Raw genomic sequence first — 24,569 nt, 5'->3', positions numbered from 1 at the left:
GGTCTCCTACAACCCATACCCAATGGAGAGAGGCCCTGGACCCACCTGTCTATGGATTTCATTGTGGAGTTACCCAACTCCCAAGGCAACACAGTTATCGTTATGGTGGTTGACCGGTTCTCGAAAATGTCTCACTGTATTCCACTTACGAAGTTGCTCACTTCTAAGGAACTGGCTTCCATTTTTGCTCGGGAGATCTTTTCGCTTATATGGGCTACCCAAGGTGATTCTCTCGGACAGGGTAGTCAGTTTGTGTCCTGGTTCTGGCGACCCTTTTGTGCACAGTAGGAAATTCAGCTTGCTTTCTCCTCTGCGTATCACCCGCAGTCTAATGGGGTCGCAGAACGAGCCAATCAGTCCTTGGAGCAATTCCTACGTTGCTATATTTCTGACCATCATAACAACTGGTCAGACCTCTTACCGTGGGCAGAGTTTGCTCACAATGCCTTGAATTCTGTTTCCCGATTGTCCCCATTTATGGCGAACTATGGTTTCCAAGCTTCCATGTTGCCTGACTCTTGTTCCGCAGAGTATTCCTGCGTTAGAGGAGCATCTCCGTGGTCTTCGTTCCACTTGGGTACAAGTCCAGGAGGCTTTGCGACATGCTAATGATATAAACTAAAATGTTCCGCGCTTAGGACAATATTTAAAAGAGAACTGCAGCCCGACCAGAAAATGGAAAAACACCAAGGTGAAATCCAAAAAATTAAAAAACTCTAGTGGGGAATATGGCGCTGTTCAAAAGTGCATATTAATAAGGAATGTGTGGTGACAATATGTGAGAAACTATGAACAGACGTTAAATGAAGCATGTCATGTGTATAACAGAAATATAAAACGTCACATAGTATAAAAAACAAAAGTGCAAATGTGTTGTAAATAATCATAAGAGAAATACATGCACTCAAAAAAGTAAAATATAACCAATATATAAATGTTCGTAATATTGGCGTGAGTAAACAAAATTGCAAGAGAAACGCACAAAAATGTCTAAAAAATGCACAAATAGCATCAATGGTGTAATAAATAATGTGATGGTGCACCAAAATTTTCAAAAATCAAGTCCAAATGGTGTAAGTGTCCAAGCAAAAGTAAATTAAATTATCTGTGTCAGACATGCTGAGGAGATTGCAGATGTCACGTGTTTGGTAAAAGAAGCTGTATAGGTAACAATGAGAAACAGGACCAGTGACAACCCAAACAGGAAGGAGATCGCGGATCTGTAGAGGGGGACACCGATCGAATCCTATCAGTGGATTTATTTTCACTTGCCCATTACCCCTGCAGGGGTTGGGTCTTCCGGTGAGTGGGGACACAAGTGGGGGTTCCAGAAGAAAAGTTTACGCAACGATCACAATAATTTTCATGGGATTTTTTTGGATTGCCAAGACACAATTTTGTTTACTCACGCCAATATTACGCACATTTATATATTGGTTATATTTTACTTTTTTGAGTGCATGTATTTCTCTTATGATTATTTACAACGCATTTGCACTTTTGTTTTTTTATACTATGTGACGTTTTATATTTATGGTATACACATGACATGCTAATGATAGGTACAGACTCCATGCTGACCGCAGATGCCTGCGCCTTCCTACCAAGTTGGGGACAGGGTCTGGCTGTCATCTCGCAACCTCCGACTTAGTGTTCCCTCTCTGAAGTTTGCACCTCGGTTTATTGTGCCTTTCCGTATTCTTTGCAGCATTAACCCAGTGGCTTATGCATTAGACCTTCCTTCTAATATGTGTATCTCAAATGTATTTCATGTCTCCTTATTAAAAACTTTGGTCTGCAACCGCTTTACCACCTCAGTGCCACGTCCTCGCCCTGTTCAGGTTGAGAACCATGAGGAGTATGAAGTACAGTCCATTGTTGACGCATACAGTACCTGGTGCATTTCAAAGGGTACAGTTCAGAGGAATGCTCTTGGGTCCCATCCTTGGACGTACATGTCCCTGTCCTCCTCCGTGTTTTCCATAGATGTTTTCCCATCAAGCCTGGTGGTCCTCCAAAGGGGAGGGGTCGTTGAAGAGGGGATACTGTCAGGGCTGGGCTCAGCCCACCCCTTCTCTGAGCTGGCCGCTCAGCTGTCGGCTAATTGCCAGCTCCTATCTCTCCACAGTGACTCACCTGTTGATGATCCTGCTCGTCGGTCTTGCCTACTTAAGCTGTCCAGTCCAGATGATCTCTGCCTTCGCCTTGGTCACATTTTGAGAGATGCTCTCCTGTGTTCCTGTTAAAAAACTTGCTTGGCTGATATTCCTTCTGGCTCCCTGACGTTTTGGCTTGTCTGACTATCCGTTCCGGTTCCTGAACTCTGGCTATGTTTTGACTATGTTTACGCTGTTTACCTTTTTTATTAAACAAGTGTGATTTAACGGCACTTCTGTCTCAGTCTGATTCATGGTTTCTGACACAGAAGAAATCTTGCTGCTCGTGCACTTCTGCGAGCGCCGGTGCGCGTGTGGTTCTTGGTCCAGATCTCCTATTTAAACTGGGCTTGTAAACAGTCAGTGCTGTCTGATCTGCAGCTTCCTGTGACCCCTGCTACCTGTAACCTGCTTTGAGATCCTGTTCTTGTGTTTTGATCCAGCTTTCCCTTGACTATCTGTGCCTGCTGCCTGTACACAACCCCGGCTTGTCCCTGACTTTGATCCTGCATGCTCCTCTTATTACCTCGCTGTTCGTCTGTTGCCAACCAAGCCTGTATCCAACCTGCCTCTGCTGCTGTACCTGTCCGGTTTCTCTAACCTGTATGTGCCTGTGCCTATCTGTACTCCAAATCTCTCAGGACTGATACGCTGTGTACTGCCGCTGTGCTGTCCCAGCTCCTCTACTGCTGCTGTGCTGTCCCAGCTCCTCTACTGCTGCTGTGCTGTCCCAGCTCCTCTACTGCTCGCTGTGCCGACATCTCATCCCACCAGCATCAGGAACTCCAGAGAAACTCTGACTATCCACCTGCCAGGCACTCATACCATTGTGTACACTCAGGTCCCCTGTCTACTCTATTATCAGGGGCCGTAAATCAGATACTTAAGGGAGGCTTTCCTCTGCATTAACGGGGCTCATCTATAAGGTACGTGGAAACATGACATAAGCTTTTCATTTCATTTCCTTCATTTCTTGTCTGTGCAGCCCACATGACTATAGAGTCACACATGTGGGTATATACACAGTGATAAATGACACTCCCCTCCTTCCCTCCTCCTCAATGTCCTCCTATTGCTAAACACTATGAGGGCAGGATATAGTATGCTGATTGATCACATTCACTAAAACTCACAAAAACACTTAGTTTTAATATAAATCAGTATTAAATATATCAAATGTAATTATTAATACCCGTAAAGGAAAAACAAGAACTTTGGATGCAGATGCTCTCTAACAAAATGAAAGCTAGTGTCGGTCATCTCTGACTCCATCTACATCATATTTTTGCACAAAAAATACACATCTGATGTTCAATAAAGATTCATTAGGAGCTGTAAAAAACACTTTTTGATAGTTCTAATTGAATTTGAATTGTTCTTCTGAGACCTTACACTGGACTGCCTCCCCATACCCCCTGCTCCCGCTGTACTGTAGTTCCACGATCCTGCTCTGTCAGGAACTGAAATGCCGCTTCACTGGTCCGGGGATTTGAAATCCTCCTGGCTTTCTCTCCTTGCGGCCCTGACAAGATAGGCTAGACGGACTCTGATTGGTCAGCGCCATCCATGTGACGGTGCTGACCACTTATAATACCTCTTGTCTGTACACGCTGAGAAAGGAGATTAAGCTGCAGGGATTTCAAATCCCCAGGCCCTGATAGCGCAGGATAGCGGGATTACAGTACAGTGAGACTGGGTGGGGGGAGAGCATCCAGTGTAAGGTCCCCTTATAGATTAATTGTTCATCTTCTCAACACGGTTGTTAAGTTATACTGTATGTCTCTACATGCATAATAAAGTTTTAAAAGCTAAGTGAAAAGCAATTTTGGTACTTTTTTTTTTTTTTTTTTTTCCTGAGAACTGTACTTTAACACTGGTTGAATCAGACAAACATTTTCTAGCGCTCTTTTTTCAAAGTAACATTTTTTGTTTCAACAAACTTTTTTTGACCTTTGAACCAGTATTTTTTTTTCTGATTGGTGGTAGAGTACCATTTATAGAAATTTTTTTTTTTTTCAAGATTGCCCAAATTAGCAAAATAATCAATAGACATTGGCCAAAAAAAAAGACAGGATTTTGTTTGAGGAATATAATACCTGATAAACCAGCTATTCTGTATGGAAGAGGTACCATCCTAAAAGCGGTACCAAACTGTAAAAAACAAATATTGCTCTGTCTCTTCTACAATAAACAAGCCTACCTTCCTGTTTACAATCTTCTTTAGAATGTATGCTAAGCCGCACATGCGCAGCTCAGTGTACAGACTTGGCACACCTCTGTGCAAGAATGAATTCCCATGGAAATGTGCAGAAGATACGATGATCCCCAGTGGGCAATCAAGACAGCCAAAGACCCTACACCTGGATAAAGCAGAACATAAGGTGTCAACCCCAGGAACAAGAAGGGGGGTAAGTAATTGCAGACTTTTGTTCTCCTTTAGGGCTAGTTTACACTTGCTTCAAAACAAGGCTTCGGACACGCTTTGTCAGGCTGGATTCACACCTATGCAGTTTTAGTGCTTTTTGCATTTTGCAGATTTGCACTACAGAACGTGTTCCATAGGAAACAATGTTAAATGGACTGTAGTGCAAATCTGCAAAATGCAAAAAGCACTAAAACTGCATAGGTGTGAATCCAGCCTAAAAGCTCTCTGGACGCCAGTCAAAGCCCCTGTCACTAAATATAATGGTTTGCTTACAGTCCTGTTTGCTCCTGCTTTTGCTTGGTGATTCGATAAGGCTTCGATGGGGCTTTGAGCGAGCTTTGCCATAGACCTCTATGGAGGCTTTGAAGACGCTTTGAAGCACCACTGAAGCTACATGGGGTAACATTTTTGAAGCAAAGTGGAAGCAAAGAAAAAGCAGGGTGTAAACAGGACTGTAAGCTAACCTTTTTATTTAATGACAGGAGCTTTGACTAGCATTCAGAGAGCTTTAACAAAGCCTGTCCAAAGCCTTGTTGAAGCCGAAGCAAGTGTAAATGAGCCCTTCGTTTTTAGTTAAAGTGACTCTCTTGCTAAAATAAAACTCTTCAATAAATTGTTCCCTGAAAAGAAGACATTGAATACTCATCTCTCCTTCTTCAAATGCTGCCATTTTCTACAGTAATGAATAATGTGGCCACGGTGGTGACCTTAGCACCAATGATCCATGGTGCACTGTGTTTTGGCAGGGTAACAGGTAGTCACACAGCCCTCAGAACTGGAAGCACCTCAAAGAGAAATTCCTGGCACTCCCAATAACAGGCCCAGGATCTGAGAGCCGATATCAGGGCTCTGCACTCATACAGAGACCAAGGTTTCTGTGATCCCAGAGCGGTGTACCACCAGACCCTTACTGGGCATGACACAAAGTCCAGTGTCCAGAGAAACATTATGGATATCAGGTGATATAAAGCGGGACCGTGTCACCTGAGCTACAGGCTATTTTAATATTTTCTACTGTCTTAAAAAGTAAGTAGCTGGTCTTTCCTAGGGCACAAAATAGTCTAGCACCAGCCCTGCTAGCGGGTCAAACCACTGAGTGTAGAGTGGGACAAGGAATCTGACACACCGGGAAGTTTTTGATTCTTTATCTTCAGATAGCAGTTTCTCTTTACTAGTGCACAGATTGGCGGGCAGCAGGGTAGGGGAGAATTAAAATGGCTTTCCTGTAGGGGACAATTTATTATAGAGTCGAACAAGTTGACTGCCTGTTATGCAGGTTGATTAGGTTTGTACTTCGAGGAGAAGCTAGTGGTGCCAGCTGATATCTAGGAACACAGAGTGCATCCCCTTATTCCTTCAGGTCCTGGCCGCAGTTGTGTTCTATGCACCCTGTTCATCCTCTGGTTATTTCCTCTATGGTGACAACAGCAACAAATTACTTTAGTACATTTTTAAGTTACTATCCCATAGTAACTTATCCCGACAATGGAATTTCATATCTATGCAGTAGGCCTAGCCCAATAATCCCATACTGGTAATCAGAATTCTGCTAAATAAAACTCATCATCTATGAACTGTCACCACTGTTAATAATAGAGTCATTTGACCCTGCAAATCAAACGTGCCATTACAAGTGTTTGCAATCCTGCCATTCTTGTCTAGAACAGCAAAAGCGCTAAAACTATATTGGTGTTCCTGAGGTTAATATAGAACACCAGGCTTAACTCACTCAAGTGCAACCCTGAAATAGTCTGCAAAATCCATCAGTGCTCATGTCTGGTGAAACATCTGAAAAGAATAACCGAACGCAGGAAAGTCAATACATTATGTGTCCACGTGGAATGTATGCCGGACTCCTTTTTGTCTGAAACGCAGACGATTGTTTCTTTACTGATTTTTTTTTTTTTTTTTGCTTTTCCTTTTCTGTCTTTTTTTTTTTTTTTAAAGAACATGTGCAGCCACTTAACAGACAGAGAAGCAAGACAGCCGCAAGACATGCTGTAAGCATAGAGGAATCCACCCAAGCCAACCCAGCCTGATCCTTTACAATAAGGTACTAGTGCTGCAACCGTATAGCAGAGTGCCCTTTAATGCAGACTCCTCCCATTCTGACTGTGTTTTCTCTGCAAAAAGCAAAGAAGGAAAGCTGTCCTGGATTATATTTGAGAGGTCAGCTTGGATCTGATATCCAGTGGGTAAAGGACAATTTAGTGAATCCGTCCATGGGCGGTTACACGTAGCAGGTAAGTTCATGCAGCCAGCATCTGTTTAGTCTATGCAGTACAGTACAGGCTTTGTGTAGGAATAGAGCTGGCACTGCATTTTATAGGGATGCAGAGAAAGACATAATGAAATCATCCATCGCTTCTCTTCTACATTGAGTTAGCTGCAGATTTTCCCTTGCATATACAAAATCACCATGTAAATCTTGGCACATCCAAGCCTTACAGAAACACATAACACACATCTCTGGAGGTGGGGGCAGCATCTGATTATTGATGAGATTACACATTTTAGAAGCTAGCCGTAGAGATTACTTACAGTGACAGTGGCAGCTGCAGCAGTTACCCATCGATCAATGAGATTGCATGGGGTCATCAGTGTATCGCTTCAATAAAGTTCTCTAAAAGGAGACGCTGCTAATTCATGCTCCGCGATTCCACATAACTGGATGCATACTAGTTTCAAATTTCCTGGCACTCTCCTGTCCAGCGCTGCACACAGTGATGTAAATGGCAGCATTATGGGAGCGAGGAGGGAGCTGCAGACTCATTCTGTCCAACCTTAAAGCAGGAGGAAAAAAATCCTTGCAAACGGGCTGGAGCTTTTAATGTATAACACAGATTTGGAAATACTGCTCACTGCTAATGTAGAAGCTATTGTTTGTGCAAAGGGAGCTGGTACAAAAAAGGTTTAAAATTAACTTGCTCATTAAGGACAATTTCATCTTTTATAAACATTTGTAAAATAAAGCAACATTGGAAAAGTTGTTTTATTAGCAGTTTATATGCTTGGCCTATTTCTTAGTGAATGACTCTTTTTATGCTGAGGTAAATTGTATTTCTGCTTTTGCCCTAGTTTCTGTTGTTAGAAATACACACTGAGAAAGCTTTCTAGGGTTATATAAAGTGTTTGGCCAAATGGTTGTATAGCATGAATATTATTTGGTATATATTGTCATTTGATGTTCTAAGCACTGTTGTATCATGTATCGGTAGCCTTAAACACAAACGAGTAGCCATACACCAAAAAGAATAGGCAGGCCCAAGCCATTCTCAACTCAATGTAGATTGTTAAAAATGTTTAGCCTTGGAAAACATTTGGTGCTACAATATCCATACAGATGTGTCTTAAAAGTTGACTGCATAACCCTTCCAATTACCAGTCTGTGTATGGGCACTCTTAGAATGGTATGTACAATACAATATGCAGGCCCTACTTCACTTCAGCTGGCTTATATGCTGTTGTATTATGCAAAGGTAGCCACACACAAAATATTAGACAGGCCCAAGCATTTCTCGACTCAATGTGGATTGTTCAATGTGTCCAGCCAACGAAAACATTTCGCTGCTACAATATCCATGTAGAGGTGTATGAATCTTAAAAGTTGATTGCATAACCGTTCCTACTATTAGTCTGTGTATGGGCACCCTTAGAATAGAAGGCACAATACGGAGGCCCTATTTCACTTCAGCTTGCTTATATGCTTTTGTATCATGCAAGGGTAGCCACACATATAAAAAGGTAGCCATACACATAAAAGATGGGGCAGGCCCAAGACATTCTCAACTCAATGTAGATTGTTAAAAATGTTTAGCCTTGGAAAACATTTTGGTGCTACAATATCCATGCAGATGTGTCTTTAAAAGTTGACTGCATAATCGTTCCAATTACCAGTCTATGTATGGGCACTCTTAGAATGGTATGTACCGTACAATATGCAGGCCCTATTTCACCTCAGCTGGCTTATATGCTGTTGTATTAGGCAAAGGTAGCCACACACAAAAAATTTGGCAGGCCCAAGCATTTCTCAACTCAATGTGGATTGTTCAATGTGTCCAGCCAACGAAAACATTTCGCTGCTACTATATCCATGTAGATGTGTACGAGTCCTAAAAGTTGACTGCATTACCGTACCGATTATCAGTCTGAGTTTGGGCACACTTAGAATGGTAGGTTCCACACAATATGGAGGGCCTATTTCACTTCAGCTTGCTTATATGCTGTTGTATCATGCAAGGGTAGCCAAAAACATAAAAGGGTAGCCATACACATAAAAGTTTAGGCAAGCCCAAGCCATTCTCAACTCAATGTAGACTGTTAAAAATGTTCAGCCAAAGAAAACATTTCAGTGCTACAATATCCATGTAGATGTGTCTTAAAAGTTGACTGCATTACCATTCCAATTATCAGTCAGTGTATGGACACCCTTAAACTGTTAGGTACCACACAATATGGAGCCCCTATTTCACTTCAGCTGGCTTATATGCTGTTGTTTCATGCAAAGATAGCCACACACATAAAAGATTAGACAGGCCCAAGCCATTCTCAACTCAATGTGGATTGTTTAATGTGTCCAGCCAACAAAAACTTGTGGGTGCTACAATATCCATGCAGATGTGTACAAGTCTTAAAAGTTGACTACATAACTGTTCCAATTATCAGTCTGTGTATGGGCACCCATAGAACAGTAGGTACCACACAATATGGAGGTCCTATTTCACTTCAGCTGGCTTATATGCTGTTTTATCATGCAAGGGTAGCCATACATATTAAAGATAAGGCAGGCCCAAGCCATTCTCAAATCAGTGTGGGTTGTTCAATGTGTCTAAACAAAGATAACATTTTGGCGCTAAAATATTCACATAGATATGTATGAGTTTTAAAAGTTGACTGCATAATCTATCCATAACCTATCATTTTCAGTTATCAGTCTGTATATGGGCACCTCTAGAATGTTAGGTACCACACCAATATGGAGGCCCTTTTGCACTTCTGCTGGCTTATATGAAAATTCTCAACTTCCGTTTACTGCTTTAAGTTGAACAAACAAGAGTCGTCAGACTTTCAAATGTGAAAGTCTTGGTGACCATACAAATATGGTAATATTTTTAGTGGCAGGTTCTTTATTAAACTTAGCCATTAAAGTATGCCTATGCACACTTCTGACATCCCTTGGGCATTTTAAAGCTGAAAGGTGAACACACAGTTTTAAATACCCTATAACGCAGAAAGGTTTATCAATCACATAACTGTCTTTTCCTGACAGTGCCCAATCACTACTCTCCAGCGTTAAAGCCTATTCTCCAAGATACTTAAAGTATTGAACTTCAGTAAAGAGAAAACTGGACTGGCTCTTTAATTAAGCCTGGAAGGGGCTAGTGGGCAAGTGATAGTACACTAAAAAAAGGGAGCAAAGAGGATTTAATACGTAAATAGAAGGTAAAAACAAAATGGCATGACAAAGACTGCAATAATCAAGTGGAACTAAAGTACTGCAGTAAAAAAACTGCTAGGAATTAGGAGTTTTGGTAAAAGAGATACAGTGCCTTGCAAAAGTATTTACTCCTTTGGCATTTTTTGTGTTTTTGTTGCCTCACAACCTGAAATTAACATGGATTGTTTGAGGATTTGCATCATTTAATTTACAGAACATGCCCACAACTTTGAAGATGTGTGTTGTGTTTTTTTTTTTTTTTTTTTTTTTTTTTGGTGAAGAAAACAAATAGGCCAAAATAACAGAAAAGTCAATGTGCATAACTATTCACCCCCCTAAAGTCAATACTTTGTAGAGCCACCTTTGGTAGCTATCACAGCTCCAAGTCACTTTGGACACTTGCCACATCTTACCACTGGGATTTTTGCCCATTCCTCCTTGCAAAACTGCTCCAGCTCCTTCAGGTTGGATGGTTTGCACTTGTGAACAGCAAACTTTAAGTCTGACCACAGATTTTCTATTGGATTGAGGTCTGGGCTTTGACTAGGCCCTTCAAACACATTTACATGTTTCCCCTTAAACCACTTAAATGTTGCTTTAGCAGTGTGTTTGGGGTCATTGTCCTGCTGGAAGGTGAACCTCTGTCCTAGCCTCAAATCACACACAGAGTGGTACAGGTTTTGCTCAAGAATATCCCTGTATTTAGCACCATCCATCTTTCCCTCAACACTGATCGGTTTCCCAGTCCTGACTGCTAAAGCACACCCACACGATGATGATGCCACCACCATGTTTCACTGTGGGGATGGTGTACTTTGGGTGATGTGATGTGTTGGGTTTGCACCAGACACAGCGTTTTCTTTGATGGCCAAAAAGTTCAATTTTAGTCTCATCAGACCAGAGCACCTTCCTTCATACATGTTGGAGTCTTCCACATGCCTTTTTGCAAAATCAAAACGTGCCATTTTACTGAAAGTAATGGCTTTCTTTTGGCCACTCTGCCATAAAGCCCAACTCTATGGAGTGTATGGCTTATTGTCGTCCTATGTAAAAATTTTCCAGTCTCTGCTGTAGAACTCTGCAGCTCTAGGGTTACCTTAGGTCTCTGTGCTGTCTCTCTAATGCCCTCCTTGCCCGGTCCGTGAGTTTTGGTGTGCGGCCGTCTCTTGGCAGGTTTGCTGTTGTGCCATGTTCTTTACATTTGGTCATGATAGATTTGATGGTGCTCCTAGGAATCATCAAAGATTTGGATATTTTTTTATAACCTAACCCTGACTTGTACTTCTCAACAACATTGTCCCTTACTTGTTTGGAAAGTTTCTTGGTCTTCATGGCAGTGTTTGGTTAGTGGTGCCTCTTGCTTAGGTGTTGCAGCCGCTGGGGCCTTTCAAAAAGGTGTGTATATGTGACACTTAGATTGCACACAGATGGACATAATATCACTAATTATGTGACTTCTGAAGGTAATTGGTCGCACCAGAGCTTTTTATGGGCTTCATAACAAAGGGGGTGAATACATTCGCACAGGCCAATTATCAGTTTTTTATTTCTGAAAAATTGTTTTATGTATATATTTTTCTAATTTTACTTCACCAACTTAGACTATTGTGTTCTGATCCATCACATATAATTCAGTTAAAAAAAAAACATTGAACCAAAGGCTGTAATGCAACAAAATAGGTAAAAAGCCAAGGGAGTGAACACTTTTGCAAGGCACTGTATACAAAGTCTTGTTTGCCAAAAAAAACTTTTCCCCTGGCTCCTAGCAGTTTTTTAGTTTCTTGTGCTCATGAAGTCCGGTGCCAGGGACAATGTAGCACCTGTATGCATCTGGGAAGGGACATCATCAGTGGCTCCCCAAAAGCTGAAGACAACCATTGAAGGACCTGGGAGCAGTAGCAGCCAGGGAATGGAGTGGTGACTGGACGCTGGACCTGTCATCGCTAGAGGACAGCACATTGTGAAGTAAGTGTGGCATAAATGTGCAAGCAGGCTGTACATACCTGCACATTATGGCAACAGCCCACCCTCTAAACAGCGGACTTGGGTTAAACCCCCCTTTAGATGGGGCTAAAAACTCTGTTATATTAAAGCAGACTTTCAGTCATTTTTTAACTTCACGTCTATTAAATCTGCCCTTGTTGTTTTAACTTTGGATAGTAATTTTCTTTTTCTGCCAGTAAATATCTCAACAGCCCACTTCCTGTTTCTTGTCTGGTAAAAAGCCTAGGCTTATGACATCATGCACAGCTCTCTCTCTCTCACTGTGAGAGTTTGCCAGGAAGGGAGGGGGAATGAGTCATAAGAGGGCTAATTAGAGCTGCAGAGCTGAATTGTGCCTCTGTGTGTCTGTGTAAATCCAGAAAGTGAACAGGCAGCAGCTTCAGCTGCCAACAGTTAAAATGGTTGCAGCCAGACTCGGTGGAGTAGAGGGAGATTTTTGCAGCATATTTGGCAAGTACAGAATCATAGTATATATAAAATAATATGCAAAGTGATTGGAGGGAAGCTTCAGAACGGCAAAGATGTTTTGATTACAAATTTTGTGAGCAGACTGCAGTTCCTCTTTAAGGTCCCTTAAGCTATTATTTTAAAAAAAAAATGGCTCAGACGTTCAGGATAAACCGGATTCCCAGTGTTTTAAATGAAAGGTATGTCCATTATAAAAGGTAATTTTAAGACGCCAAATACTTTATTTTTACGCGTTCATTCGTTTATCTTGTGATTATTTTCCCATTAAGAAATATTGCATTGGATTGAATGAATAATGGCTCAATTTCTATAACAAGATGACAACTGTACAGACTTGTTTTAAAAACTGGGTGCAAGATAACATAATGTGGTAGTACAATTGCTGTCATGCTGGTGCAATATACAAAGATTAAAGATTAGGGTGACACTAAACAATATCCTTATTCTCTGCAAATATTTCATACACTTCAGTACATAATTGGTCTGTGATCTATTTTTCATGAAATTGTTCCTTCCTGTGTTTTTCTGCCTCCTTATAACGTCCTCCTCTCTCCCCAACCTCTACTTTCCCCCCCATCGTCTTTTTTTTCTTTTTTTGGAACGAAAAGTGCACTTTAGTTGTGATCATGAGCATTGCTCTATGAATACCATTGATATTTTTTTAATTGCATTTTTAGCTGGTTATAAAATAAAAGATAGTGCTATCCCAAAAAAATCAGTTCAACTGGGTGCAATAAGGGTAGATATATACACACCAGATATATACACACCTGGATAAATAGAAGACTAAATTGCAGTGCTCAAAAAATCCTGTCTTAAAACAAATAAATACATCAATGAGAGTCAATGCATAATTATCTCCCAATTCATAATAGTTCTCAATGTATAAATACAATAAACAGTCCTTTTTTGTGATTTGTGTGATTTCAAGTCCCTGATGATATGCGGGTGCGTGAAACACAGTGGGCGGAGCTAATCTAAGGACATCACGCCGCCACGCTAAACGGTCATTGGCGGCGACTGATGTAAGTGTTTAATCGGCTTTTATTTGGCGATTCTTCAGAATTATGATGTGAGCTTTTTCACTTATTGGTGTGCACTCTGTACTTTTATGAGATACTATTAAACTATGATGCTTCATTCTGTTGTTGCTGGTATTATGAATGTGAGTGCAAACACGGCCCCCAGTGGAGAGGAGGATTGAAGGAAAACCACACCAGTCTATGAGTGAACAGAGTCAATAGTGAAATAAGTGTATACTGCTGCTCTATCTATAGACAGCAAAACATACGGTAAGGTGGAAGGACACCCACAGCTGGTGTTGCCTATTTGAGATTGGTGAACAAAGTCACACAGATCACAAAGAGGGCTGTTTACTTTATTTTATTTATGTTCAATCTAAATGTATTAAATTATTTTTAACACATAGAATATAAAGTACAAAGGTGGTATATACAGTATCTCACAAAAGTGAGTAAACCCCTCATATTTTTGTAAATATTATTATTATTATTATATCTTTTCATGTGACAACACTGAAGAAATTACACTTTGCTACAATGTATCAACATGGCACCTCATGGCAAAGAACTCTCTGAGGATCTGAAAAAAAGAATTGTTGCTCTACATAAAAAACGTCTAGGCTATAAGAAGATTGCCAAGACGCTGAAACTGAGCCACAACATGGTGGTCAAGACCATACAGCTGTTTAACAGGGCAGGTTCCACTCAGAAGAGGCCTCGCCATGGTCGACTAAAGAATTTGAGCGCACATGCTCAGCGTCATATCCAGAGGTTGTCTTGGGAAATAGACGTATGAGTGCTGCCAGCATTGCTGCAAAGGTTGAAGGGGTGGAGGGTCAGTCTGTCAGTGTTCAGACCATATGGCGCACACTGCATCAAATTGATCCGCATGGCTGTAGTCCCAGAAGGAAGCCTCTTCTAAAGATAATTCACAAGAAAGCCCACAAACAGTTTGCTGAAGAAAAGCAGACTAAGGACATGGATTACTGGAACCATGTCCTGTGGTCTGATGAGACCAAGATAAACTTATTTGGTTCAGATGGTGTCAAGCATGTGTGGCGGCAACCAGGTGAGGAGTACAAAGACAAGTGTGTCTTGCCTACAGTCAATCATGGTGGTGGGAGTGTCATGGTCTGGGGTTTCATGAGTGCTGCCGCCACTGGGGAGCTACAGTTTATTGAGGGAACCATGCATGCCAACATGTACTGTGACATACTTAAGCAGAGCATGATCCCCTCTCTTCAGAGACTGAACAGGGCAGTATTCCAACATAATAACAACCCCAAACACACCTCCAAGATGACCACTGCCTTGCTAAAGAAGCTGAGGGTAAAGGTGATGGACTGGCCAAGCATGTTTCCAGACCTAAACCCTATTGGGAATCCATGGGGCATCCTCAAATGGAAGGTGGAGGAGTGGAAGAGGACTCCAGTGGCAACCTGTGATCTCCATGCCCAAGAGGGTTAAGGCAGCGCTGGAAAATAATGGTGGCTACACAAAACATTGACATTTTGGGCCCAATTTGGACATTTTTACTTAGGGCCCTTTCACGCTGGGGCGGTTTGCAGGCGCTATTGCACTAATAATAGTGCTTGCAAACCGACCCAAAACAGCCGCTGCTGTCTCTCCAGTGTGAAAGCCCCGAGGGCATTCACACTGGATTGGTGCACTAGCAGGACGGAAAAAAAAGTCCTGCTAGCAGCATTTTCGGAGCGGTGAAGGAGCGGTGTGTATACCGCTCCTGCCCATTGAAATCAATGGGACAGCGCGGCTATACAGTGGTTTTTAACCGCCCCACTAGCGGCCGAATACCGACGGTAAAGCGCCGCTTACAATAGCGTTGTTTTACCGCCGACGCCCCAGTGTGAAAGGGCCCTTAGGGGGGTACTCACTATTGTTGCCAGCGGTTTAGCCATTAATGGCTGTGTGTTGAGTTATGTTAAGGGGACAGCAAATTTACACTATTATACAAGCTGTACACTCACTACTTTACGTTTTAACAAAGTGTAATTTCTTCAGTGTTGTCACGTGAAAAGATATAATAAAATATTTACAAAAATGTGAGGGGTGTACTCACTTTTGTGAGACACTGTATGTACCTGTAACAACGACAAAAAGTATATCAAAAATACAAAGTGCTTAGATATAAAAGTATACAGTACATAATATGTGATTCACAAACACCCCATGCAGATCATAAGAAATATAACACAAGAAAGAAGGATTGGACCGGTACAAAAGCATTGCTATAACATATGATCTACTAAACAGCATCAATTATTTGATTTAAAAAGAAAGTGGACACATCATGGCTCCATATTGCCAACAAAAATTAACATTCATAATATCATTCTTTAGTATTAATCACCAGCGCTAAGAAGCGTGTAAATGGTAGGACAAAAAAAGGGAGAAAGAAAAAATTATTTAAAAAAAAAAAAGAAGAAGAGGAGGGGAGAAAACTATATATAAAAAAAAGGGGGGGGGGGGGGGACAGCCAACAGTGAACAACCAGAAAAGACTTCACACAACCTTAGACTAACTTCAGAAACTACAATTGTCCCATAAGGAGATTCTGTAATTCAGATAACTCCCTAAATTACTTCCAAGAGAGACTTATTTTATGGCATTATTCGTCTGTATCCAACTCGCTTGCCAAAAGGAACTCCAACAATGTAATCCATCTCTGTAATCCACTCAGTTAGAGGGGGAACATGTGCCGTCCGCAAATGGCGCAGTATAACCGATCTTGCGGCTGTTAGCCGATTTCTCGGGAGACCCTTTTTGATACACTTAATAGAACCAGGTATGATAGAAAGCAAAGTGCTTTGTGGCCTGTGACTCGCAGGATCAAATTCCAGAAATCCAGAATAGTGGGACACTCCCACCAAATATGCAAGAGAGCCCCTGTCGGAATGACAGCACCAATATAAATCTGAAACCTGAAGCAGCGTCGGGCACCAATACCAACAAGAGAGAAGTTTAAAGTGTGTCTCATGAGCCTTAGTCGTTAATGACAGACAATGAGTAAGAGTAAACAATTTTTCACACTCCTCTACTGTGATTTACACGTTAAGATCGGCTGCCCATTTTGTTGTAAAATCTGGAAGATCAGGGGGGAGTTTCAGATGAAGAGCTTTGTATACTACTGAGAGAACATGGTTGGGTGAAGAGTCTTATATGAGAAGGGACTCAAACAGATCTGGCTTCCTTATAAATAAGTCAATTGAGGGGAAGGAGGAAAGGAAGGACAACAATTGACAATATTCCAAATGGTGCATAAATGAAAACGGCTGTATAGAAATCAAATTCAAAAGGAGCTTCCCGACAAAGGATTTGAACCAGTTCAACCATTGATTCCTTGTTCCAAGTTCAAAAACATGTCCGGGCCATCGCAGGTAAAAACTGTAGATTACCAAATAACTAATTTAGAGAAAATTACCAATCGAGATTGCGTTTTGTCCCAGATACGCAGTAAGTAAGTGAGATGTAAGAAAAAGGTAGGGAGGAAGATGGACCCTGGAAAGATTGACCTATCCAAGGGAGCGCCTAAAGATCGTTGGAATTAATTGACTGCTCTATAGATGCATAACTCTTATGAATTGGGAGATAAATATGCATTGACTCACATTATGTCACAGTGGCATGAAATTTGATGCATTTTCATTGATGTATTAATTTGTATTAACACTGTTTTGTTTTTTTTGAGCGCTGCAATTTAATATTTTGTTATTTTTAGCTTGTTGTCTAGAGTTCTACTTTAACCGCTACCTGACCATCCACAGTAGCTTATAATCTCCCTCCATTTTCACCATGGCCACGAAAGAAGGTCAAGTCACTAGCAAAAAGAAGAGTAAAAGTTCATGTCATGGCATTTCATACACACAGGAGGAGATGGAGAATGTTACAGCTGACATTTACGTTAAAAGGATGTGTGGCGGTAATTTTTCACTGTAATTCTGTTTTTTACTTAGGATGTAATATTAACAGATTTGATTTTTAATAAAATGGTTCATTTTAATTGCTTTTCGTTATATAAAAATGAAGGTGAGTAATAAAGCATATGGTGATTAGTACCAAGTATAGTGCAATTTTGCATACGTTGCTTAATGGTAATACTCGGGAGAAGGTCTGACTTATCTCAAGCGATGCACAGACTTTTAGCCTTAATAAACTATACTTCAAAGTGCAACACTGGGCACAAAAATGTCATTATTAGTAGTGTCTTTACTTACCTGTAAATTAATTATTTGCAGGCTTTCTTCATACTTCTGAAAAACAAATCTTGAAGTTTTTCAGAGTAGTACAGCTCCTGCTGTACTTCTAACCCACTCTAAACATAAATGGGATAAAACATACATAAATGGAAAACTACCTTACATTGACACCAGAGGACTGGACTACAATGTGGTCAAAAATCAAATCTTCAACCCAAAACACCAAAATACTGTCGCCCTGGAGGCAAACCACAAAGTTTTGACTCACTGGTATTTGGTCCCTGCCAGGATATGCAGATATCCAGACATCATGCTTTAACAACTGTAGGGGCTTGGGCGCTCACCACCATACTTGGTGGTCCTGTGCCATCGTTTGCATGCTTTGGACAGACGTTTTTTTTAATTCTATCAACATTGCTCTCTAAATCACTCACCCCGACCCTCTAATAGCTCTATTGCACCGACAACCAAAAAATATTTTGACAGCCCAATTTAAGTTATTACAGCAGTTTCTAACAGCAGCAAAACTATAGCGAAAGTATGAAAATCCTCCTCTCTTTCTCTGATAGAAACTAAGAATAGAGTGATGCAGGCCATAATCCATGCCAAAATTGAGGCAATATTACATGACAGTCACCAAATACACTAAAGTTTGGCAGCCATTAGTGGACAGCTATACTTTGATGCTTCACTTTTGTTCCTCAACTGACAACTTTGGTTCCTTAAGAACAAATCATCCCTTTTAGGAGGCTATCCAATGAACCTCTAGGAAATTACCCCTCTTTCCTCTCTGACACCCCCTACTCTTCCCTTATTTTTTTCTCCTCTCTGTTCGTTTAAAGGCATTTGGACACTGTTGCAAACTGCCCACAGGTTGGCTAATATGTGAATACTTTTAACTAGTATTTGTGACCCTCTACTGTAGCCTGTATAGTTATCAATTTAGCCATGTCCTATTGACATTTCACTTTTGTTAATATGGGTCAGTTTGAGACACTGCACGGCACAGGTTGTTGTCTGCAGGTTGCCATAGCAATAGCGGCGGATGTTCCCGCCCCATTGTTATGGCAATCCATCAATCAAGCGAGAACCCAGCAAGTGTGGTCGGGGAAATCTGCAAATACAGCGAGATTTGAAAATTGGGCTTCCCAAAGACTCCTGGGATAGATGACGCCGATATCCCAAGAGTCAATGGGACTCACCCAATGACGTACTCACCAAGGTGGCCAGGACAGAAAGTTCCGCACCAAGACAAGAAAAAAAGGTATTTACATACCCAAAACAAAATTAAAATTGCCATTTAGCACTGTACACCGGGGGGGCATTGCAAAGGGGGGAATTTTTTAAAAAGGGTGGGACTACGCTTTAATTGACTACTCTCTACAGCTGTATTTCTCTTTTTTTTATTGTAGGGGTCTTCTTTATTTTAGTTTTTGCAGAACAATGAGGTAGTAGGGGGCAATTGGTTTCACAAGTAGGTCCTGCACACCAAAGCACTAGTAATGCTGTATACAGCGGGGGCCAGACACATTTGCAATTAACTAGATTACTATTAGTTAAAGCGGTTGTAAAGCCACTGTATCATAAACATACAATCCCCTATGTTAGCTAACATTATGTGTCCCAGTGTCTGTGCTTTATAAAATAAAAAATAAATAAAAAAAGTTTTCTACCACATTTCAGAGGGTCTCCCGGTGCTCACATGACTGTACGGCTCTCTCCTTTCCCAGGCTGACAACTACAGAGGGACCGAGAACTCCCACTGACATCAGCGAGGAGGAGGGGAGGAGAGGTGGAGAGGAGGAGAGAGCCGAGCAGTCACGTGAGCGCCGGGAGGCGCTGTGAAATAAGATAGAAATCAGCATATATATTAGCTAACAGAGGGGATGGTATGTTTACGATACAGGTATTATAGCAGCAAGAAGGGAAGGGGCAGGGAGCAGAGCGGCACAGACTACCTGACAGGCGAGGGGGAGGGGGGAGAGCAGAGAGAACAGAGGAGAGCTGCGGATGACGGCGCACGTAAACTGACTGCAGTGTCAGGGCTCAGCAGCCATGATAAACTGTGGTCAGTTTACAGGGGGGGGGGGCAGAACCAGGCAGGATCAAGCAGGTTTTTTAGGTTAACCCCTTCGCGCCGACCGTGTGCAAATTTGCGTTCATGGCTTGAAGGGGTTAAGACGAGGTAATGCCTGCAGCTGCAGACATCACCCTGATACCAACCTTTAGAGCCAACGGTTGGCTTTTGAGTGATGAATTAAATTTTTAAGCTCCCCGGTGCTCGCGCAGTAAAGAAAACGCATACGTCTGCAAATGTAAACAGTATTCAAATCACACATGTGAGGTATTGCAACGATCATCAGTGAGAGAAATAATTCTAGCAAAAGACCTCCTCTGCAACTCTAACCTGATAACGGTTAAAATTTTTAAAAGCGTCGCCTATGGAGATTTTTGGGTACCGTAGTTTGTCGCCATTCCACAAGTGTTCACAATTTCAAAGCATGACATATTAGGTATCTATTTACTCGGTGTAACATCATCTTTCACATTATACAAAAAAATTGGGCTAACTTTACAGTTTAGTTCTTTTTTCATTCATAAAAAGTGTCTTTCTTCCCAAAAAATTGCGTTTGAAAGGCCGCTGCGCAAATACAGAGTGACATAAAATATTGCAACGATCGCCATTTTATTCTCTAGGGTCTCTGCTAAAAAAATATAAATAATGTTATATTATTATTATATATATATATATATATATATATATATATATATATATATATAGCAACAAATGTCTGGAATAGGCTTAAGGCATGAAAGGGTTAAAGCACTGTACTGTGTAACATACTTTAAGGGATCAGGATCAATTTTTTTTTGGGGGGGGGTTTACAAACACTTTAAATAAAGCTCAGTCAGTTTTATGAATGAACTGTACTCTACCTACAAAAGTAAAATGAAAACAAACGGTCAGCTAAGATGCTGAATGAAAGGAATGCATTTGTTTACATTCCTGAAAGATTTAAAGATAAAAAATGAAAATGTAAAAAAAAAACTTAAATAAGAATATCCTGTCCTTTCCCTTTTTTCTGCACAGTTCTGTGTATTTTTATAATTTTTTTCTTAGATGATGGGGAAAAATATCCAAATGAGAATTTGGAAAAAAAAGATGGTAGAACAAGAATGCAATGAGTGTTAAAGTGCAAACATTGCTATTTTTAACCTGTGTAGTTGTGTAAACAAGGTCTGTATAGAACAGGCTGTAACAAGATGAAGGTAAATGCGAAAAAGAGTCTACAAGGGAAAATGTGAAAAGGAGCCTATAGCTTCAAATTTTGGCTAAATATTTTTTTATAAGCAACATTTTATGTTTATTTGGTTAGAAAAAGGAATGGTAATTTTGCCTGTAATTCTTTTTCTTGTAGTAAAATACAAGACACAGGATGAAGTATTCTGGAACCATGGGTTATGCAAATAGTGCATATCACATCTAAACAATGGCGAGAGATCTACTTAGGATGTTTAGGCACAGTATATAGAGGTGGGACACCACCAGTTCAAGGAAGAAACTATATCTTGGGAAGAAAATAGGTCCTAGATGTTAAAATAACGTAGACCTTGTGTAGCACAACAACGGGTTCTTCAAAGATCAAAGCCGCCAAAAAAATGCCATGTAGAAGTGATGGCAACAAAAAAAAGACAACTTTGCAAGGGCAAAGTAGGTATATCCCTAAAGGGCTCAAAGCTTTTAGGTGCATAGGGATAACCAAATTTGATAGGCCCAGCTCCTTTTGGATCTTGGCTTCAACAGCCAGGCCTTAGAGCCAGTGACCGAGCAGCAGGATAGTAGCCTCTAAGACAGAAGATCTGGAAGATCCAGGGGGCCCACAGAGTTTACCAGGAGTCTGACTGCATGTGAGTACCTTGACCTCCTGGGCTAGTTGGATGCAATGAGAATTATCTAAATGCCCTCTTTCTTGATTCTGTGAAGTAGGCGAGGAAGGAGTAGAACAGGTTTAAATGATCCTTTAGAGTAACCAGAGCATCCATTGGGAAGGTCCAAGAATCCCTGGTCCTGGCAACAAATCTGTCCAGTTTGTTGTTGAACTCACCTATGACAGACAGCTGTAAACACATCCAGGTGAAGAGACCATTCTCCGGAATCCAGACCTTGATGACTGCGTAAGTTTGTGTGACAATTTTCCAAACCTGGGATGTGCACAGAGATCAGGACTAGAGCATAGTGTTCTGCCCAAACCAGTAGCAGGTCCACTAGTCTTTTGAGCTGTGCAAGTTCTGATGCCTCCCTGATGGTTGATATAAGCACAGTGGATAAGTGGTTAGCACTTCTGCCTAGCAGCACTAGGGTCATCAGTTCCAATCCCAACCACGGCACTGCCTGAATGGAGTTTGCATGTTTTCCCAATGCCTGCATGGGTTTCCTTCAGGTACTCTGGTTTCCTTACACACTACAAAGACATGCTGCTAGATTAATTGCCACCTAAATTGATCCTAATGTATGTAAGAATATGAGTTAGGGATCTTAGATCGTAAGATCTTTGAGAACAGTGAATGTAAAAAAAAATAAATAAATATTATATATATATATATATATATATATATATATATATATATATATATATATACACATACACACACACACACACACACACATTGTTATTGGTTCTCATAACTTGACAGATGTTCATTGGTTGATGGTACATGAGAACTATCAAACTGTCCTGGCATGCCACTTTTCTCTGGGATGAAAGGGGTGTTGACAGAGGCCATCTGACCAATTAAGCGTCTGGGGAGTGGCCTCTCTTACATACAATTTTATATTAATATTAATATCTTCCAATATGTGCAGGTCGCATTCTAGAACCAGTAGCTTATGTTTCAGCATTCAATTTTATGTCCAGTACCAAACACAGAGTACTGTATATCAGATGGACCAGTCACCCAGCAGGTATCTGACTGCTTTCTTCCCCTCTGTATGTGCTAGTATAGTATGACCTCGATTTGTTCGAGATGATATTCCCCTTTCAAATATATACTTAATATTAATGTGTCTTTGTCCTGTTTGATTTTATGAACTGTGTGTGGATTTTGTTAAAGTGGTGCTCCACCCAAAAAAAAAAAAAAATACATGAATGTGCCTAAAAAAAAAAAAAAAAATTGGGATTTTTTTTTTTTACTCACCTCTAAATGCTTGTTGCTAGGGGGTCCCTAGTAGTCTGCTTCTTTCAGTTCCTGGGCTGGTGACATCACTTCCCCCTCGGCACAGGAAGGGCTCAGCTCTGCTCCCTCCCTCCTGTCAATCATCTGGGACCCATTACAGGTCCCAGATGACTGAGCGGCCAATCATGGCGCGCTCGCGCATGCGCAGTGGGTGCCTGGCTGTGAAGCCACAGCCCGGCGCCCACAGTTGCAATGCCAGCACCGCCGAACAGAGGGGGAGACGAGCGGGGCTTCGATCCCCCGCATCGCTGGACCCAGGGACAGGTAAGTGTCCAATTAAAAGTCAGCAGCTGCAGTATTTGTAGCTGCTGACTTTTAATTTTTTTTTTTTTTTTTTAAATGGGAACCCCACTTTAAGTTGTGAAATGGGCAGAGGTCGCCACATGCCTGACTGCTTTCTGTGTAGACATTTTATGGCAGCTATGTGTTCCTAGTGCTTTAATTGCCCTACAAACCATGGGTGACAGCACTGAAGGATTTGATCATAGTTTTATGATAGATCTGGTCAGCAGAAACTAACAGACATCCTGACAGAACTCAATTAGCTGTTTACAGCTCTGCAAAGGCCTGTGTGCTGGTGTCTGCTGTCTAGAAGTTGAGATAATGAAGGGTGTTAAGGTATTAAAGTTAAGCCTATGGATTCCATTAATTGAAGGGGGGTAAGATCATTGGCTATTATGACAAACATGGCTGAGACCTGAACAAAATTTATGTCGTCCACAGCTTTTTATGGGCTCAATGCATACAACCATTACAGTCTTCACCACGTCTAGATGCCTAAACGCATTGAGTTGCTGCCATGTGATTTGCTGATTAGCAAGTTGTGTTATCAAGAAAATGAACAGGTGTCCCAAATAAAGTGGCTGGTAAATGTATATATACACTCACCAGCCACTTTTTTAGGTACACCTGTTCAAATGCTTTGTACCACAAATTGCTAATCAGCCAGTCACATGGCAGCAACTCAATGCGTTTAGGCATCTAGACGTGGTGAAGATGACTTGCTGAAGTTCAAACCGAGCATCAGAATGGGGAAGAAAGAGGATTAAAGTAACTTTGAGCACTGGTTCACAATGATGTGATTTGGCATGTTATTTGACATGTCAAATCGCATGCCAAATTGGCGGCTATTGCCCGCAATGGAACCGTCCCAATCAGTGCGACGCCACACCAATTCCCAAAAGTAGTTTCTGTACTACTTTTGGTGATTTCAGGTGCGATTTCAATAGACATAGAGGTCTCTGAAATCGTCAGACTGACATGCGGGAATGAAATTGTGCAAGTTCAGCTGAACTTGAACGATTTCAGTCCCGCAGCAGTGTGAACCTGGGCTGAATGTGGCATGGATGTTGGTGCCAGACGGGCTGGTCTAAGTATTTCAAAAACTGCTTATCTACTGGGATCTTTAAGCACAATCATCTCTAGGGTTTACAGAGAATGGTCCAAAAAAGAGAAAATATCCAGTGAGCAGCAGTTGTGTGGACAAAAAATGCCTTGTTGATGTCACAGGTCAGAGGAGAATGGACAGACTGGTTTAAGATGATAGAAAGGCAACGGTAACTCAAATAACCACTCATTACAACCAAGGTATGCAGAATACCATCTCTG

At 41.2% G+C, this 24,569-nt stretch overlaps 1 protein-coding gene and 1 long non-coding RNA gene across 5 annotated transcripts in view; one reads left to right on the top strand and one right to left on the bottom strand.

Annotated features, from left to right (window-relative positions):
• PSD3 (pleckstrin and Sec7 domain containing 3) overlaps window positions 1–24,569 on the bottom strand; it is an 864,447-nt gene that overhangs the window by 626,236 nt on the left and 213,642 nt on the right. The window contains exon 1 of one of the 3 annotated variants that reach the window (XM_073598214.1): window positions 7,123–7,325. The exons of the other annotated variants lie outside the window; for them this stretch is intronic. Coding sequence (XP_073454315.1) covers window positions 7,123–7,153 — 31 coding nt within the window. The 5' untranslated portion in view covers window positions 7,154–7,325. Of the gene's footprint in view, window positions 1–7,122; window positions 7,326–24,569 lie in introns of those variants that run through there. 3 annotated transcript variants of the gene reach the window in all.
• The window catches only part of LOC141107486 (uncharacterized), an 88,316-nt gene continuing 70,110 nt past the window's right edge, over window positions 6,364–24,569 (top strand). The window contains exon 1 of one of the 2 annotated variants that reach the window (XR_012235919.1): window positions 6,364–6,824. This is a non-coding gene — a long non-coding RNA (uncharacterized lncRNA). The remainder of the gene's footprint in view (window positions 6,825–24,569) is intronic. The other variant, XR_012235918.1, reaches the window with a different exon arrangement.

This window comes from Aquarana catesbeiana, linkage group LG01 (assembly GCF_042186555.1).
Source record: "Aquarana catesbeiana isolate 2022-GZ linkage group LG01, ASM4218655v1, whole genome shotgun sequence".
In the NCBI taxonomy this organism is placed as follows: Eukaryota; Metazoa; Chordata; class Amphibia; order Anura; family Ranidae; genus Aquarana; species Aquarana catesbeiana.
This window is presented reverse-complemented; position numbering and strand designations above follow the sequence as displayed.